Raw genomic sequence first — 19,719 nt, forward strand, 5'->3', positions numbered from 1 at the left:
AATAAACAAACAATTCAGTTTACAGACCAGTAGTAGTGGTGAGTTGGATTTATTTATATAAAATATGAATGAAATGAATCATAATCTAACGCGATCTCCTTTTCTTAAAGCTAAAAGACTTCTCTCGTATATTGAAGTTACTTCATCTTTCTTTGTTCTTTATGTTGTTATATTACAATAGTTTCGGATTAAATCGCTGCGGACCGAAAATATATGCACTATATGTACTACAAACAGTTTGCATGTAAAGGATCAAACTAAGAACACAAGATCCGGATGACAATAAAGAGGTTTTACAAATTGTTGTTTTGTAATTAACTTGATTTATCGATCTGCTCTTCTTAAAGTAAAAGCACTTCAAAAGATAAATAATCAAGTTTTACTTCAAAACTCGTATTTTAAAGTTATTTTATCTTTATTTATTGTAATGTTCTTTAATTACCATAGTTTGGTATTAAATTTGCTACACTGACCGAAAATATATGCACTATATGTACTATGAACAGTTTTTCTGTAAAGGATAAATATACGAACACATGAACCGGATTGCAGTAAAGAGGTTTTACAAATTGCAATCTTTGTAATGAAATTGCTTTAAATCTTGTATCCTCAGACGGGACATCATGTCAGACTCAAACTCAGAGTGGCTCGGAGGAAACTGTATCAGGTATGATTTAGTAAAAACCGTTAACCTTCATGTCTAAGCTATCTTTATGTAAACTAATATTGACGAAAATATAGTCTTATTTTGCAGTAAATGTCAAGAAAAACAGTTTAACCTTTCACACTCTTGTTTCTATTGTTTCATAATGCTATGTACCTGCTGTATCAGGTACGGTAAATGAAAAAAAAAAATTGTAAATCACTTGAAGTGAGAAACATTTTGTATTAAAGATTGTGTCCCGAGGCTTGCAGGTATCAAAATATAATAATTACTTCTAAACCTTTTGTATTTGCTTCCAGATGATGACGTCACAACTACAGTATATCAGGATCAGCGAATCTCAACTGGTGAGTGACGTTTATCAGAAATAATATTGATTCAGTCATTTAGTGATATATTACAGTTAATATTCATATCATAATAAATTAATATCGAAATATTCAGTTACTCTGAGGATCGTGAATCTCTCAATATTTATAAACATAGATCAATAAATTTATGATACCCTCGCGCTTGTACCGATATATATCCCATCATGGTCAAGGGGATATCACAGTAGGCTATATTATACGTTGTTGGTGTTGCTTTGTTCATTTTCTTTTTAGTAGTGCCCTTCTAATACCATATCCTTGTCTTATATATAGATGGAGTTTCATCCACTGTAGTGACGTCATCAAACCAATCGACCCGCACAGGTAATTATGAATCGATTATGCAAATATACGTAAACGGTACTCTTCTGTAGGAGTTTGTATCTCTATTAAAGTTAAGGGTTCATCTAAAAAGCGAGAAAAACATTCTAATGCAATCCTGTAGTCATTCATTGTATAAATTTCGGGGAGGGGGGGATTTCTTGGAGAGGGGCAGGCAGAACCTTTCTAAAGGCCAAGTCCTGACAATTTAAATATCGTGTTTATATCTCACGATGTTTCCTTCCTTTGTTCTCAATTATAGGCCGATTGAAAACAAATAAATTTATTTTGTATTTTCTTGTTCATAGATGATACTTACTACAGCCACAGTTTGTTGGAGACGACTACGAATGGTAATAATTTACTCATTTTAATTGGGCGATATATGTAACGCCATGTATAGCCATTCATAGCATTTATATTATCAATATTACACAAAACAACAATTGTAACAAATATTGACAGACACATCACGAAGATTGAATTTTCTTAAGTCGTTCGATCGAAATATTAAAATTCCCTGCGAAGTATGCTATCGGTTATCGAGATATAGGAATTACATGAAAATTATATACAATCATACTTAGAAGTATTTTTCTTACATTTATCGATGAGAAGTATACGCATGCGTCTTTATTTTAGCCGTTTGATGAATGTTTATGGAGCAACTCGGTGTAACAGTCTGTCCTTTGCAATAATTATTAAATTGTTTATTTATTTTACAGATGGAAGTTACGAATACCAGGCTGAGGAGATAGACCTACGACAATCAGGTTTGTATATTTACTTCAAAAGATTTCATTTATTTAAATTAAGTACGTTATTCTGTACCAAAAGTTTAACTATTGATTGGACTTTTACATATATATGATTATTTTACACACGTTTACCATGGCTATTTCTTGAGCTACATCAGCAGACGTGCACATGATTTCAAATATGGGGGGGGGGGGGGGGGTTCATTGCTATATTTGCCCAGACTGATTTACGTAGGGACATGACCGTAGAATGGACAGAGGCAGATCAAGTGTTCTTAAAGGAAGGGGTGTTGCCATGTGGTACGTGTTTGAAGCCGACTCCCGAATAACTATTAAATTTGCAGACAACAAAATAAATGATGCTTTCTGTGGTATATTTAGACTAAATATTATGTCTATAATTCGATCGAACGCAAGTTTTGTGCTTATAAATACTTTTGAATTTTTGAGTGAGTCTGAAAAGTTCACCCCATATCCCCTGGTTCTACACCTCGGAACGTCAGTGGGCCAACAAGAGTGGTGTTATTCTTTTCCGACCGAATATCCCCTTACTGAGGCTTCCTCCCACTGACTATGGAGGAAGGGGCCATCCCCACCCCCCCCTACTCCGGGCAAGCCACTGAGTTATATTATATTTCCTTCATCATTAAAATATCTTATAGTTAATGAAAGCAATAACGTCTGAACAAGGTTTCTTTATCGAATACAGATTTTAACTAGTCATATTGACCTTTGACCTTGACATGACCATCCTCTTATTTACCAACAGACGGTTTGTTCTTCATCAAACAAACCTACCCAGCAGGGAAAGGAGACGACGTGTTCACTAATGGTATGATACATGTTTACATTATCAATATACATTATTAGATAATTAAAATGAGTAAATATCAATTTAGTGACATTTTTATCACTGAATGGAATACGTCACGCGTTTACAATACTGTGCGGTATACGTAACATAGCATTTTATAGAACACTTATATATACTGTATCACTTTTCTTCAGTTTCAAAGGCAGCTATGTTATAAGGGACGAGTCCCTAATGCGGACCTAAACTGTAAATACTTCTTCGTTTCAAATTCCAGACTAATATAAGTAATAATTTGATTATTCATGGACCGTATAGTTACAAGAACTTCTTCTGCCCAATTTATTTTTTGGGTGTCATCCTTCTTGTTTTTATTTCGTTACAGATGATCGTCACCTTTACCTGCAGTGCTGATGACTTTTACCCCTTGGGGTAGGGGTGGGGTGAGCCAGTGCGGTACGTGAAGGGTCGGGTGCTGTTGAGTAACAAAGTCCCATATCCACTGGTTGGATGTCGAAGAAGCTTGATCTCTGTCCATCCATACTACATCAGATCACTGGCCGGATGTGATTCCTTGGTAACCATGACGTCATCAACTTCCTATCACTCATATTGATATATTCAGCTATGCTTTGTTTCGCAATGTGTTTGTTTCGTTGTAATCGTCAAATATATCGTTTGTATCCGTAACATTAAAGCATCGGTTATTTTCTGTTTATTTACACGTTAGATAACCAAGGGATAAGGTAAAACGGGGCGGGGCAGTGGCTTCCATTAGACTCGTAGGTAAACTATGGCAATGGATAATAAACATATCACATTTCGGGTCACAGCCTTACTGTTATTACTTATGTTACAAGTTTACGCTAGCGAAGTGCAGACTGGCATATACAGTATATTGTCGTTCTCCGCGTCCATTTATTCGAGAGCCCAATTAGCATTGACAATTCACTTATACATATTTAATAGTTTTGATTATAATATAAAAAAGCCGATAACCTTGGCAGTCCAGTTTCACAAAGGATACCTTGCATTTATAAATCTAAATTTCTTATGGTAGTTGATACGTAAGAAACACGTCATTGTGGTCACTCAGTAGCGTTATCATTCAGTTACTCGGAGGGAAACAAGGATCCGCGTTTAGACTGTCTGTCGTGGTAACGACCCGTGACACTGAGACCAGGCTGTCAATATTACAAATGACATTAAGACGTTCACCTCTCTAACGTGGATAGTTTATGAAATTGTAGAGTGAATCCTGATTTTGCGCAGTGGTGCTCTCGTGAAAATGTTACTGGATTTCATTTGAATGACTTAAATCTGAATCACGCACAGAAAACTAAACTTAGTTATCTATCGTCCCTTTTCCCTATACGTATCACACTGTGTTACACGTTTTCTCAAGGGTGGGAAGGCAAGCACTATATCCTTCTCCGTTCGGACATCAAACCACAACCGCATAATGTACATTTCTTTATCTATGCTCACAGTTTATATATGATGTATATATATATATATATATATATACTGCTTAAAATCAAGTACTGGCGTTGGACTCGGTTGCTCCTTTTCACAAATAAGCATGACATATTAACACAAAATCGTTCTATAGTCTGCCTAATGTAGCGAAAACGCCAGAACTATTACATAAATAAAAAAACAATAATAGCAAACGCAAGACTTCCCCGGAAAGTCATTCAGCATAATCAAGGGCGTAGGAACCAGGTGGGCTGGGGGCGCCAGCCCCCAGTGAACTAATGGGGGCTGAAGTATCATTCCGCCCACCCCCCATCCTCGCTTCGCAAGTCAGAAAACCCCTTTTTCATTCCTAAATGAAAAAAAATCATTTGGAGCACCAAATTGCATAAAAGGCCAGGTGAAAATGAAAAATTATTTACAAAATTGAGTGGGTGTTGAAGTATGCTAAATTGCACCAAATTGCATCTGAGGCCACCTGGAAATGCAAAATATTTCCAAAGGAGAGGGGGACACTTCCTCCCCTTAAAATAGGGACCTAAAATATGGCAAGAACTTTATCAGGGATGTATGTTAAACATCGCTGTAACACAAAGTTGTATTATTAGAGAGATTTTAAAAGTGTTCAATTTTGACTCAAAAGTGTTTAAAACCACAAGGCTATAGACTTAGATCACAAATGCTCTTTCTCTTACGCTCTCAAAATATGCATGGATGGAATTCCATTAAAATCATTGAACTTTTCAACTGTAGACAGAACAGAAACGTACCCACTCATATATGTCGGATTAAGCAGTTTGTAAGAAAGGAGGAAGCTTCAAAGTACATCATTTAAATTAAGTCTTTATTTAACCAGATGGTGGAATGTTGGTAAAATGTCATTTTACAGTTACCAGTTTCTCAGACTATTGATTAAGATCAACACGTTAAATGTCTAAACCTAATATCTAGACCTTTTGGACTATCAATCCTCTCTCGAATTAGAATGGTATTAATGAACTTGACGCCATAATCACGTGGTTCCAGTCTCCATGTAAGGACACTGGGTTTGAGAGGTCAATAAAGTTGTCAAATTGTCTTACTCTGGCTGCATCTTTTCTTTCTAAAACGTACAATCGCCGGAAAGTCCCAGTAAACTTATGCCACTTTCCAAGTAAATGACACCCTTCCGTAAAGGTGTTTCTACCTGAATCAAACGGGGCAGGGGAAAATTAAGATTTGCCTGCTCTGCCCTCCTTTGAAATGAAAGAATACGTCACTACTTAATTGCCTACAATTAACGAATAAACATTCCCATACTTCCCTCTACTCGTGCAATTTTGACCGGTCTGTTAGGGGTTGAAGGTTTTTTTTCTATATTGATTGTCCATAGATGATATTTTGTGCAACATTATGGGCATGTTTTGAAGGGAATTTATTATTCAAATTCTGAACAAATAATGGACTTAATACCATGAAAAGTGGGGCTGACGGGTATTGTGGACCATTACGTAGTATTACATACAAAAGCAATGATCCACAGGAGATGCGATGAGGTCGAACATGATGTGTGACTGGTGACAATCTTGAAGAAGGTTATGGATGGAAAAAAAACTATTGGGAATAACTTGGTTTTCAGGCAAAAGTGTAGATCTGGTTGGTCATTTTCGAGCCCGAGAAGTACCATTTCCGGTGATCTGGAGGGCTACCCAAACCAGAAATTTTCTTGTACGCTGCGCGCCAACCGATTGTGGCGCTCCGCTTAGATAGTAATATACTAAATATCACGAAGCGCGCGAACAATTTTGAAGATGAAGGTTGCTACGCGCCTGCACCCAAGCAAATGCCCCCCCCCAATATTTGAAACAAATCGCCGCCCCTGCACACGACGTACTGAACTTAATACTGACTTCGTAAGTGGGGGGGGGGGGGGCTATACACGCAAATACCACAGTTTCAGAGGATCGATAAACACATCGAGTCACTTGCGGACTAAACAAAGTCTTGTATTCTAGACGAATTCCCGATCCCCGTGTTAAATCTACTTGCATAAAGTCACATGTAGTTAACGTGTTTGACTTAATAAGTATTGTCCCTCCCTCATTCAAAATGGTCTTGAAATGTGAATAGGTATTGTTTGTTGAAATTTCAGGCTTAATCCCAGTTCTTGATCGTCTGCATAGAATATAGTTGTAAAGGGAGACAACTTACAGCAAGAACTCTCTTGCGAGCATAATCTTAAGCAAGCTCAGCATATGAATAGGAAGATTTCACGGAATCAGTTTTTCTTTTTACTGCTTGCTTCGAAATCATCAATATATCGGGGCATAAGCCTATTGTACATTTACGTCTTGAAAGGAAGCGACATTCTTGCTGCTTGTTGTAATGTGAACAGAGACAAGCCTTGGCTTCTTGTTAATAAAGATGTTCAGATCCGTTGTTCTAATGACAGTAAAACAGGATGAATAGAGATTTCGTTGAAGGCAGTGTCGTTCACTGTTACCAATATATTGTATCCAACCAACAATATCAATTTAAGATCGTAGAAAGTTAACTCGTCAAATGGTTCAGTGGGTAGAGCAGTGGACTGGTAACCTGATGAACTGAGTTCGACTCCATCAATGATTATACACGTTTAAATATTCTTTTTCTCTTTCAGCAGTCCACGCTGAAGTCTTGATATATTAATTCAACCCTATAATTTACTAGCTGATGTGATGGCCGATGCTATAGAGGGTGACGAAAGACACATTCCTCGTCGGTCGTGTAAATCGTGGCTAGGGTTCAAGACAGGCCTCTGGCGATAATACCTCTGGCTGTGGCATGGTGCTTTTTTGTGGCCTAGGATCCCGTACCATGTCTCCCTTGTTGTCGCAAAAAAACCCGGGGGGATGCGCAGAGGGTCGGTCAAATCGACCAGAAGCGTACTAGGTGGCGTGCGTGAATCCTTGCCTTTGGCCAGAGGTGGTGACATTCTCTGCGACCGGCATGCTTGCAGCCACCGTCCACTGAATATGTGGCCCGATGAGGCGCTATTCTCCTAAAAGTGAATCTACGGATGCCTTTAAGCGCCATATTATTATTTCATATTAAAAAACACCCTGTTTCAAACTAGCGCCATCGATTTCCTTAAAAGCAGTTTTTTTTTCTTGTTAGCCTAAACGAATGTTCCAGAAATTAAGTAAATTTAACGATACATATCTTGAAAAATACTGGAATAGCTACAGAAACATTATTGGACTCAAAGTTGTCTGTTTTCTTTGTATTATAACATACCAAGACTCAAATTCTGCCTTATTTATTATTTAATTATTTAAGTGAGTTATCAAGTAACAGCAAAATGTACCTGCCGATCATTCTCCCGTGATTGATTACCGGGGATACTTTTTAAAGAAAAGTCACCCAGGAAAGAACCTGGGCATAGCCACTCATCGATCTTGTAGACAGAATTATATACTCTCACTCATACGCAAAATGGGAGCAGGGACATCCAGCAGGCAAGCAGGGAGAATCCCCTGCTAGGGAGAATCCCCTGCTAGTGAGGAGGGAAACTTCGCCTGACCTCTACCAATCGTAGTTCATGTGATTGAAAGATTGAAAACAGGTGTGCCAAGGTTGTATCATTCCCTTTTCTAATGTCTAATGTCGTTAGTTTTAAATCCATAGAAAGGATATAGCAGCATATAGCTCTGTTATGATTGTATAAAGTGTATTTTTTCAGAGGGAATTTCTTATAAGAATGCTTTCTCTTTTAGCTTTCCTTCCATTTCATGGCGGTTAGTTCTTGGGATCAATGTAATCTCTAATCCTCCATGACTTGAAACGGAATACAAAGAATTTTTCTATAGTTCACATATTCTCATTGGTTCTTCCTTCCTTTTGACACTTACAACACTTACAATTCTTTCTAACATGATGTTCTTTTCTTTTAAAGATTAAATTTGTTGCATGAATAAATTTGGGTCAGGTGATGAATTTCAAGTTAGTTAGGGGGGAGGGGTCTCCGTTGGCCCATATTCTAATTAAATATGATGGTCCCATCCAATTTTGCATGTTTTTGATGATAAGATATATTTGCCTCAAACCGTATGAATTGAGCGTGACAAAACTGCTTGTTACCCAATGGCGATATCAGATCCTAATACAAGACGATACCATGGGTACGTACTAAGGTTACCCAATTTAACTAGCTTCGTTTATACCTTTCATGCTTAACCTGATTTTTGTCATGTCACGCCTATTTCAATGATACAACATATTTTGTTAAACAGAGTTCTGGATGAAAGACAAATAATAAATTCTTATTAATTTCTTATTTAATTCTTATTAAATAATAAATTCTTATTAATAGAGTTCTGGATGAATTATGTCAATTATTTCAAACCAACACTCTATGAGAGGTGACGCAAATACCTCTTTTCAAATCAATAGAAGGGGGAAACTTAATTTTATTCCGCTTGTTTATTTCTTTGTTATAGAGATCTGATCTGAGGTACAATTTTTCAGGGTTCCGTAACTTATCGGCAAATGAAATGAGAAGGAGAGGCGGCGGTGAGGGGAGAGTAACTACGACCTTGAAAAGGTTGCTAATGCCTCCTATAACTTATGCTTTATAGAGATTTTAGCTGCTGATAGAGTCGACCGCATGTCAGAGTGTTGACTTGTATTGCACATATAAAAGCCATAAAAACACCCAAACCCCGTGCTCGTCACCGTACCTTCCTCATTACCATTCAGTCTTTCAAAATGCAACAATTGTAAACAACGTTGGCTGATAATAGATCAAAATTTGATACTTATAAAGATGATTCTAATATTTTGTATTAAACTATAAATACACGTTGGGGGGGGGGCTTTACACTCAACTACCGCAGTTTCAGAGGATCAATAAACACATCTAGTCACTTGCGGACTAAACAAAGACTTGTATACTAGACGAATTCCCGATCCCCGTATTTCCCAAATCTACTTGCATAAACTCAAAACCCTTTGAATTCTGTCTCCGTTTTCGAATTAATGTACTATTTCCAGCCATTCAGATACCTAAATAAGATTAGTCACATGTAGTTAACGTGTTTGACTTAATAAGTATTGTCCCTTCCTCATTCAAAAAGGTCTTGAAATGTGAATAGGTATAGTTTGTTGAAATTTCAGGCTTAATCCCAGTTCATGATCGTCTGCATAAAATATAGTTGTAAAGGGAGACAACTTACAGCAAGAACTCTCTTGCGAGCGTAATCTTAAGAAAGCTTTTGTGAATAAGAAGATTTCACGGAATCAGTTTTTCTTTTACTGCTTGCTTCGAAGTCATCGATATATCGGGGCATAAGCCTTGTACATTTAGGACTTGAAAGGAAGCGATATTCTTGCTGATTGCAATGTAAACACGAAAATTGGAGCGTGAGCTTCTTGTTAATAAAGGTTTTCAGATCCGTTGTTCTAATGAGAGTAAAACAGGATGAATAGAGATTTCGTTGAATGCAGTGTCGTTCACTGTTACCAATAGATTGTATCCAACCAACAATATCAATTTAAGCTCGCAGAAAGTTAACTCATCAAATGGTTCAGTGGGTAGCGCAGTTGACTGGTAACCTGATCAACTGAGTTCGACTCCATCGATGGTTGGTTATACACGTTTAATATTTCTTTTTTTATTTCAGTAGTCGACGCTGGGGTCTTGATATATTAATTCAACCATATAAATTACTAGCTGATGTGGTGGCCGATGCTGTAGAGGGTGACGAAAGAATCATTCCTCGTCGGTCGTGTAAATCGTGGCTAGGGTTCAAGACAGGCCTCTGGCGATAATACCTCAGGGTGTGGCATGGTGCTTTTTTGTGGCCTAGGATCCCATACCATGTCTCCCTTGTTGTCGCAAAAGAACCCGGGAGGATGCGCAGAAGGTCGGTCAAATCGACCAGAAGCGTACTAGGTGGCGTGCGTGAATCCTTGCCTTTGGCCAGAGGTGGTGACATCTCTGCGACCGGAATGCTTGCAGCCACCGTCCACTGAATATGTGGCCTGATGAGGCGCTATTCTCCTAAAAGAGAGTCTACGGATGCCTTTAAGCGCCATATAATTATTTTATATTTTAAAAAAAAAACTGTTTCAAACTAGCGCCATCGAATTCCTTAAAAGCCGTTTTTTTTTTCTTGTCACTCTGAAGGTGGAATGAATTTTATTGTCATGGGTTATTTGTGGTAGGGTAAGCAAAACATTCAAACAGTCTTGTGGTTCACAGGGGTTTGCAGGAACTTAATTAGGCTCATTTTTTGATATAAACGTGTTGGTAAAGATATACACAACATACACCAAAACAAGCATTATATTCATTTATCATTATTTTTCATTCATTTATTAATGTAGCAAATTATCATACCGGATAGTAGGTAGTTTCGGAAACTGAGTGATTCTTAAGAACTTTGTTTGAGATTCACACAGAAAAAAATACCCCGCTTGTATTTTGATAACTTTAGCAACAATATTAAGTTTGATATGCCGTGGACCGTTAAAAACCACTGCTCTCGGTCTAGCTAGGGTTGTATAGCACGTTTACTTATATTTTGTTTGTTTGTTCTTTTGAATGACCCTTTAAACAGTTGAGGTTCACTAGTTAAAGTGACTGCACCATTTAGTTAGTTAATTACACAGCCAATCAGACTAGTTCCTCTGTCGGTTGCACTACACAACTCAATGGGAGAAATTAAGATGATATGGTCTCAAATGACATGTTTATAATTTATTACAAATTTGTTAAGGACAAATGATGTTGAATGCCATCCAAGAGTGCTCTGTTGCGTATATGTAGTTTAACGAACATATTCTGGTTGACCTAAAAACAACGGATTAACATTAACTATAACAACTGCAGTGAGGAGCCGACGTCACCATCAAGTATTTAGCCTAAACGAATATTCCAGAAATTAAGTATATTTAACGATACATATCTTGAAAAATAATGGAATAGCTACAGAAACATTATTGGACTCAAAGTTGTCTGTTTTCTTTTTATTATAACATATCAAGACTCAAATTCTGCCTTATTTATTATTTAATTATTTAAGTGAGTTATCGAGTTACAGCAAAATGTAGTTGCCGATCATTCTCCCGTGATTGATTACCTGGGATGCTTTTTAAGAAAAGTCACCCAGGAAAGAACCTGGGCAAGAAAACCAAACTACCGAACGTCTGATCTGCCCTCAACCCCAGTCCCCTTGCATCGATACTGTGACTGTGTATAACCATTCCCCTCGAAAGGGAACAGATACCCACGTGATCTTCGGGGATGTCTTCAACTCTTCGGTCTATCTGTTCGTTGTACACGTCTCTGGATAAAACTAGTTTGATCTCGGAATAATGTTACCCGATTCCCTGTTCTTTGTTCTAATTGTTTTACAAGTCAATGGACTACATTCTGATGAACAATGAACAGATGAAGAAAACTGCCATTAATGGAATACCAAGTAGTCCCCGTTATGTCCAACACGTAACACACTAATGAACTTTATCGATACTCATTGACGAACCACATCTTCCTTATTCAAAACAAGTTTATAACAATAGAGAGAGATTAATGCCATTCAAGTTGTGCAGTTTGCTCTCACTAGATATATCACTGAACTTCTGTACGACAAGATGTTTACGCTATGTGAGCAGTCCATAATTAACAGTGAACGTTTAGCGTTTTAACCAGGTTCCGGTAACACGTATCAAGCATTCAATTAATGACTATATAACGACCAAAAGACATTAAGCACATGACATTAATATCCTCCTACTTGAGGTACGTATGTGAGGCTCATTTGCATCCATTATTATCATTTGCTGTAAAATATATACGATTATATAAGAAAACCCCTTTTATGGGTTCCAAATGAGAAAAATAGGAGACTATATATTAAATCCGTTGACAATTCGTTTCATGTTAGTGGATAGATCCATGTTATGTTTTTGTATGACGTTTGTTTGGTAAAGTAACGCAAACCCTGTAACGGTGTGGTTCCAAGCGGTACCATCATCAGGCAGCCGCACTAAAAACCAATGGCGTGCGCAAGGAGGGGAGGGCGGGAATGTCCCCTGCTTCACAAGATCCTTCATTCGCATCTGGCTCTTTCCATAAAATTTCAGCCTCCTATACCTAATTCGCCACTGCTACAGGCATCTGTTAATGCTTGTATACAATATAATTCTCTAATAATATATGTACATACCCTTCTTATAAGAGTCTTAGTTAAGGTAGCAAAAGCACACCCAACCATTATCAGGTGTCTATGTGATAGAGATGTACGACATACCCCCAAAAAGTGAGAACATGTTTATTCCACCCTGCAGGGAAATAGCAACGTAACAGTTCTTTGACAGACAAAGGTGATAGCTTGAACAAATCAAAATATAACAGACCGTTTCTCATTGAATTGTTCATTAAATGGAAAGACGGCATACTTATATAAGTCAAACATTAATATAAACAATACTACTATTAATTACCTTCTATGTTTCTAATAAGAGGTCACATGATGGATACTGAATATCCAAAATTTATACGTTCATTAAAAAACAAAAAAGACATTAAAGTCAAACTTAAGTATAAACCATGTTATTATTAACATTCTCTTTTCCTACACTTAGGCTATCTTAATCTCACGCTTCAAGACCAGCTAAAACTCTACCCTGACTTTGGACTGGCAAACCTTAAAGGTGAGTTAAAAACTTGATTTCTGGTATTGAAATAAATACACATATAATAATATATAATAGACTATTTCAAAGAATGTATGATAGTTTTAGTTAGTTAGTTGAGTTATTATTATTATTTCTTGGTCTCCAGAGTGCCTCCTTCACGGACTTTCTTCAAGTATTCCTCTCGATCACAAGAACGGTAAGTTACGCTTACATATATCAGTATTATCGAATGTAAGACAGCCCAGACTATTCATGAAACATGCTATCCGTGTTCGACCAGTTAAACTGATTTTAATATTTATACTTTCAGATCCTGAAAGAATCTATTTAATTCCAAATTCAGGGGCGTATCCAGGGGGGCGCAACAGGCGCGCGCCCCCCTATTGGACGTCACCAAAGAAAAAAAAAAAGTTTAGCAAAAAAAAAAAAATTGATGACGACCTTTATGTGAGATGTCGGTGATCGCTCAACCCCCCCCCCCCCCTCCCGTATGCTTTATTTTTTGTTTGCCAAAGAAAGGTTCTGGCGAAGTTTGGCGGCATAATAGTTTTAGAAACATAGATGGTAATTGTGTTTGTATTATCACTATAAACACTAAATGACATGCCAGCCATATTGTGCATTTTGTGTCCATATTTACTGGAAATGTTGCTTATTATTAAGGTCGAAAAATGGATCACATATGGCCATGGGGGGCGATCCTGGGGGGGGGGGTAAATCCCCCCATGAAAATGGGTGGAGGGGATGTAATACACCATATCCCCCCCCCCCCCACCAAATGCCAGGGATAAGAATATTTTCATGCCTACATTTATGCATCATCGTTAATGTACGGCTCTTTTTTAGCTTCATTTCTCGCCTACCATAAACGCAGTGCGATCTTTTCAAATAAAGCGTCTTTATAAAGCAAGAATAGTTGACTGTAGGCTTCATTGGCCCTATAACAACAAAATGTATTGTTGGGCCCACGGTATTGATATAGTACATATATGCACCCTCATAGTATTCATATAGGCCCTATAGTAGGCCTACACACGTACATGTTCCCTAGAACAGCTGAGAATCTCATGTTACCAGGGTAATGCTTAATACACGTTTCACCTGGATGCCCTAGCAATCGGTACCTAGGAATGTAACTATGTGTAATTGTGTATTGCGTGTGTATAGGCCTATAATAGCCTGCATGAGCCCATTTTCTTCATCAAATAATATAAAAGAGCTCTCGAACATTCTAACGTTGCGCCTGAAACAAGATTGACAGGGGCAATTTTCCCAAAATAACACCCGAAATTAAAAAAAAAGTATTTTGGATCCTGCTTATGAGATATTTCGGACATGACATCCCTATTTTAAAGTTGGGTATATGCCGCTTTGAAACCTCGGGAAGTGCCGTTTCCGGCCATCTAGAGGGTTTGTTAATCCCAAAATTTTCTTGTACGCTTCGCGCCAACTCATGGTGGCGCTACGCTTAGATAGTCAGCAAGGTCACATCCCCCACTCGGAAGTACGGAACGCCGCCCATGCATATGGCACCATTTTGCATTTCAGCCCTTCTTCGAAAGCAAAAATTGTACACCCCTCCCCTTAGACCCATCCCCCAGGACGGCGATCATTCATGCCTGACGCCCCCCCCCCCTAGTGGAAAATCCTGGATACGCCCCTGAAATTCCTGTGACTTTGGAATCATTTCATTACCTCGAAGTGAGTTTGATTGTTTGAAAGCAAGATCTCATTTAATATGTTTTTTTTTTTACTAAATTTGATAGAATTCTAATTGACTACTGGGTCTTGGTATTATCCGCATACCCTCTCTATATACTCCCAAGCCCCTCATCCAACGCTCTTTCTTACCTTTCCTAACCTCCTCTCCACACATTTCACTGACATGCTCTTCTCTTTCCGTTACTCCCTTTCCCCTCTCCACTTCCCTTCCGACAGAATGTTGAAGCACTTTCACTGTGACTAAAATTACTTGCATGTATTAAGTGTGAAGTGGTCTTAGTAGATATAACAAACTAAAATCATCATTTCCAGAGATGTGTAGAAGGTGAACAAATGTTAGTCTTTACTGGGTGACTGACACGCTGACTATTTATGGCAGCTTCAGTTTTCCGTATGGTTACCAGTGTACAGTTTCCACGTATTACATCAGATTCTACAAAAGCATTAAGTGGCCTTAAAGTGTCTCAACTTTTCATATCACAAATTCTTCCATTTAATGGTATTAAAAATATAACCCTCAAAAACGAGCCTAATTATTTAGTGACATATCGAGTAGACAAAGTTCCTTCTGGTATAAGAGGAGTAGCGACATAACCCCCCTTCCGTACCCCTTACAGATATTAGCGGCACTTTCTTATCTGATTAAGTTCTAAAACAAGCTTCAAAACATTTTCTTGAATGTTTGATTTTTTTGTAGTCGAGCAGTACACGACCCCTGCTGCCTTCGAGGTGCATCAACATGATGATACTACCTCTACTTGGTCTGGTAAGATACATTTTATTCCCACTCAGTATTTCCTAATTTTCGCGACTTTTGTATATTATAAACGGTATGCTTTTAGTCAGTACTGCATTGCAGGGAACTTGTGAGAGAAACTTCTTGGTTCACAGTACATAGTTAATGAGTAAAACCGAAGAAAAAGGGAAGAAATACAACTATCATTGTCAAAAAATGTTTTTTTAAGTTTATAAAAACTTTAGCCAATTTTATTCACGCTGCAGATATTCAGGGCCAACACACTCAACAGACCACAACAACGAGATGTGAAGGTAAAGTAACACTCTCTGTAGTCGGCAGGCTATAGTATTAGGTTACATTATATTAAAGCATTTAGGTGTATCTACTTTTCTCACACATGGGAGGGGGTGAGGGTCGGTCACTTGGGGAAGTCTCTGCATTCCTGTGTCAAATAGTTACTTGTTATTATCACATTTTGATGAGAAAAGTCATATTTGTTCGCTTTTCAGGTTACACCCTGATTAACTACCAGTATACCTTCAAAAGCTCAACTGGTGAGTATTGAGTGCAATTTAATTACGTTGTGTGCCCAAGAAAAGTTAATACTCAATTGATTTGAAAAATTCAAATATTTATTAATCCTTCATTTCTTTCTATAATTTCTACTCAAGGTAATCAACCTGAGATTTAAGTAATAAAAGTCTTTCAAATAAAACATAATTTGACACTCTTTTCAGGCCCTGATCAGATCCAAAACACCGAGGAAATTCTAACAGGTGAGAACAATAAATTGTTTGTTTACATACAGGAGTTTTGATTGATTTATATTTTAAATTCAAACCCATAATTTTTAAGTTCTAACTTCAAAATGCTTCTTTATATTTCTTTCAGATCCAACCGGTACCAAGACAGCTACCAAATTCATGTACTACACTCTAAATTCACAATGGTCAAAAAGTTGACCATAGTTCATAGTCACTATGATTTGGACCACAGTGTGGTCAATATGTGGGGATTTGACTGAAGATATGGTCATTTGAAAACTTCCCAGAATGCAATATATCACTTTTACCGGTACCGACGGATCGCACGACTACGAGCGCTCAAAGTTTGGGCTACAAGAATAATAACTTTACTATATGATATCTTTTAACTTCAAGCCTAATTATCTCGTATTTGTGTAAGTAATAAATGGAAACGTTTGTCAAAAAGAAACTCGGAGATTGGGGTTTGGATGTACTTCACAAAACATTCGAAGGTAATTTTTTTCTGTTCGAATTACGAGTATAAGTTAAGGCTAGGTCTAAGTTTACGTTTGACGCTATGTTACTGTGTTAGTCTATCTTCCATTTCTCCCCTCAGATCGAAGGTTATTTTCGTCCTTTTTATTCAAATAAAGCCTTATTCTGTCAATTTTTCTTCAGAATTTTCTTTTTTTCGTTGAAATAGATAAAAATAATGAGTCAATGTAAGCATGATAACAGAGTAAGTGGGATTCCGAAACTGTCATTGTTTTACCCTAGGACCTACACCGTTAGCACTAGGGCCCTAGGCTTAAGGAATGTTGTTGGTCACTTTGAATTAGCCTACAGACCTAGGCTTTAAAAAAATGTTTGCCCACTCCCTTGTTTGAGGAAGTTGGGACAATCAACAGGTTTTTCGTTAGGCTAGGCTAGTCAATGAGCACACACAGTCGATGCTCGGCCTAATTGAGAAAATTTTTCAGTTTAGCGCAACACTTTGCTGCGTCATTCGACAAACTTTTTTAGTGTTCAAAATAGTCTCCCATCAAGTTTGAGATCATCAATGTTTTTTTTTACAATAAAAACAAGATTTATTTCAAAGGGTGGCCGAAAAATCAATTTGAAGGAAGATTTCAGCTCTTCTTGTCAACAAACCCTGCGAAGGGCTACAGTACTGTACATAGGCCTAAATAGTAATACTGTACATGATTTTACCTATTACACAAGGTAGTGACTGTGTGGTTTTCAGGTCAAGAGACCAGAGCAGGCACTAAATGTCAGTGATTTGTGACTACTGTAGGCTTTACTGCTTTGTTCAGGTCTCTGGTCCCACACACCCTGCAGTCGCTGCCCAATGTATTTAAAAAAATCATGCATTAGGCCGAGCCCAGGCCTATATGTTATAATATGTACCGTACCATAGCCTACTTTAAGGGTTCATACTTGGAGTTGGAAAGGCTGAAATCTTCCCTGGGATTTCATTTTTCTGCCACCCTTTCAAATAAATGTTGGTAAGAATAGAAAATAGAAACACTGAAGATCACTGGGGGCCTATGGATAGGGTTATTGTTCTTCAGGGGGAGAACTATTCTGAACATCTAAATATGGAGTTGAATGATGCAGCAAAGTGCTTCGTCAAACTGAACATTTTTTTCAATAGGCATGGCATTAATATTGTGTGGACTGTGGAAATATGTACAATACTGCAGCACACTGTTGAGTTCAACTAGTTCTACTTAGTGTAGGCCTAATAGTAAAGCAAGTAATTATTGTTATTACTTGCAAAATAATTAATTAAAATAATTAACTATAATTAATTGATTCCTGCATTCTGATTGGTCAAAAAAGTAATTTAAGACTGATAAGTTACACCAGCTTATCATCTATATTATAGCTGGTTCAGTGAAAGGACAGCTATACTAGTTTATGTTCTCTGAACTGTATCATAGCCCAAGGCCAGTACTCTAGTAGTAGGCATATGTGTAACATTATTGTTGGACCAGTAACAAGAGGTTAGGCCTTTAAGCTTTTTATTCATATCTGGTTTCAAATAGCTTCTTTGACCAACCACCAATGCAGGAAATCATAAGGATATTTAGCTTACATGTTTAGTTACCCCAGACCTTCTTCTCCAACCACACTTCTAGTTCCAGACATAATTTTATGTCGAAAGACATAGTTACATATTATCACAAACTTTACACACTAACACTCTGGGAGTTGAGCACGAAAAGAGCAACCGATAGTAGAAAATACTGCCGAGAAGAATACTGTACTGTTGTCATGGCTGCTACATGCAGCACATTTGCAATTGTGTGTGTATGAAGATTTTCAACTTCACAGTTTGTTATTCAATGTTTGTTCTTGGAGCTGTTTCAATTCAAGCAGAGCTGAGTATGTAGGTCATTGATTGTGTACATATTACATGCAAATTAAAGCAATTATTTTGGTGGGGTGTGGTATCTTATGCACCATTTGGTGCTCCAGTTCATTTTTGTGTATATTAAAAATATTACAGCTGTTGTCAAACTAATAGTCCCTTGAGGGATATGGGCCGGTGTCATGGTGTGCACCTCCCCCTATTTTGGGACACCATGAAAAACTGTACTTTTCTGGCCTCTGCAGAATACTATTTGTGGTTGTCCTTGTTTAGGAAACTGTGAGGTGCCTTGACGTAGTATTGCGCGGTCACTGAAAGCTCCATCTACTATACTAGTGCATGGAGCAATAGCTGACTGGTAACACTAGGTCAGCTGCCTGCTGACTAGAAAACTATATACTTCACAGAGTTCAGTGTTTGAATTAAATTTGTTCGTGGGTCCACCAGACCCAAGGCCCTCAACAGGGCTCATATTTTGATTTTTATTGATGTACAGTAACTGACAAGGCTAGCCTACATTACCAATTCAGCAGTGGCAGTGCTATGTGAGGGTGGCATAGCTAGGTCACAAGGAGATTCCCAAAGATTTTCTTCTTCCTATAATTTTGCGCTTAATGGCTCAAAATCACATTTTCTCATTAGTGTCAAGGTGGGCTGAGGTCATGCTTGGCATGTCATTTTAGTGTCTATGTCATGATGAACATTAAGGGTGGTAGGGTTTAAAGCAAATTCTTTAAAATTGTACATAATGAACTTAATTTTTAGATGTCAAGGAATCTCAAAACCTCATGGTTTTCTTGTTTGTTGAAATCACACATGACCAATTCAAACTTATCAAAGTAATATACAAGTTTGTCATTTTTATGACCTGGCCACCTCCAGCATGGTAGGTCAGACGAATAAGTGATGACCATTTTCATCTAATCAATTTTCCCCGTCCCCCAAAATCTTCAAAGCTGGCACCACCAGAAATTCAAAACAATAGAGCTCTTTTAGTTCTTAGCAATACCTGCATTTGAGAGGGAAGTCATCATCATCATAAGTTTTGTGTGTGCTCAATTGAAACTGTTTTA

The 19,719-nt window shown here is 37.7% G+C and overlaps 1 protein-coding gene across 1 annotated transcript in view; it reads left to right on the forward strand.

Moving 5' to 3' along the window:
• The window catches only part of LOC139970431 (uncharacterized), a 30,763-nt gene extending 14,071 nt beyond the window's left edge, over positions 1-16,692 (forward strand). Inside the window, exons 5-11 of the mRNA XM_071976090.1 lie at positions 13,009-13,077; positions 13,208-13,258; positions 15,482-15,550; positions 15,787-15,834; positions 16,033-16,077; positions 16,261-16,299; positions 16,415-16,692. Coding sequence (XP_071832191.1) covers positions 13,009-13,077; positions 13,208-13,258; positions 15,482-15,550; positions 15,787-15,834; positions 16,033-16,077; positions 16,261-16,299; positions 16,415-16,485 — 392 coding nt within the window. The 3' untranslated portion in view covers positions 16,486-16,692. The remainder of the gene's footprint in view (positions 1-13,008; positions 13,078-13,207; positions 13,259-15,481; positions 15,551-15,786; positions 15,835-16,032; positions 16,078-16,260; positions 16,300-16,414) is intronic.
• Positions 16,693-19,719: the final 3,027 nt, after the last annotated feature.

Source organism: Apostichopus japonicus, chromosome 8 (genome assembly GCF_037975245.1).
Source record: "Apostichopus japonicus isolate 1M-3 chromosome 8, ASM3797524v1, whole genome shotgun sequence".
NCBI lineage: Eukaryota > Metazoa > Echinodermata > Holothuroidea > Aspidochirotida > Stichopodidae > Apostichopus > Apostichopus japonicus.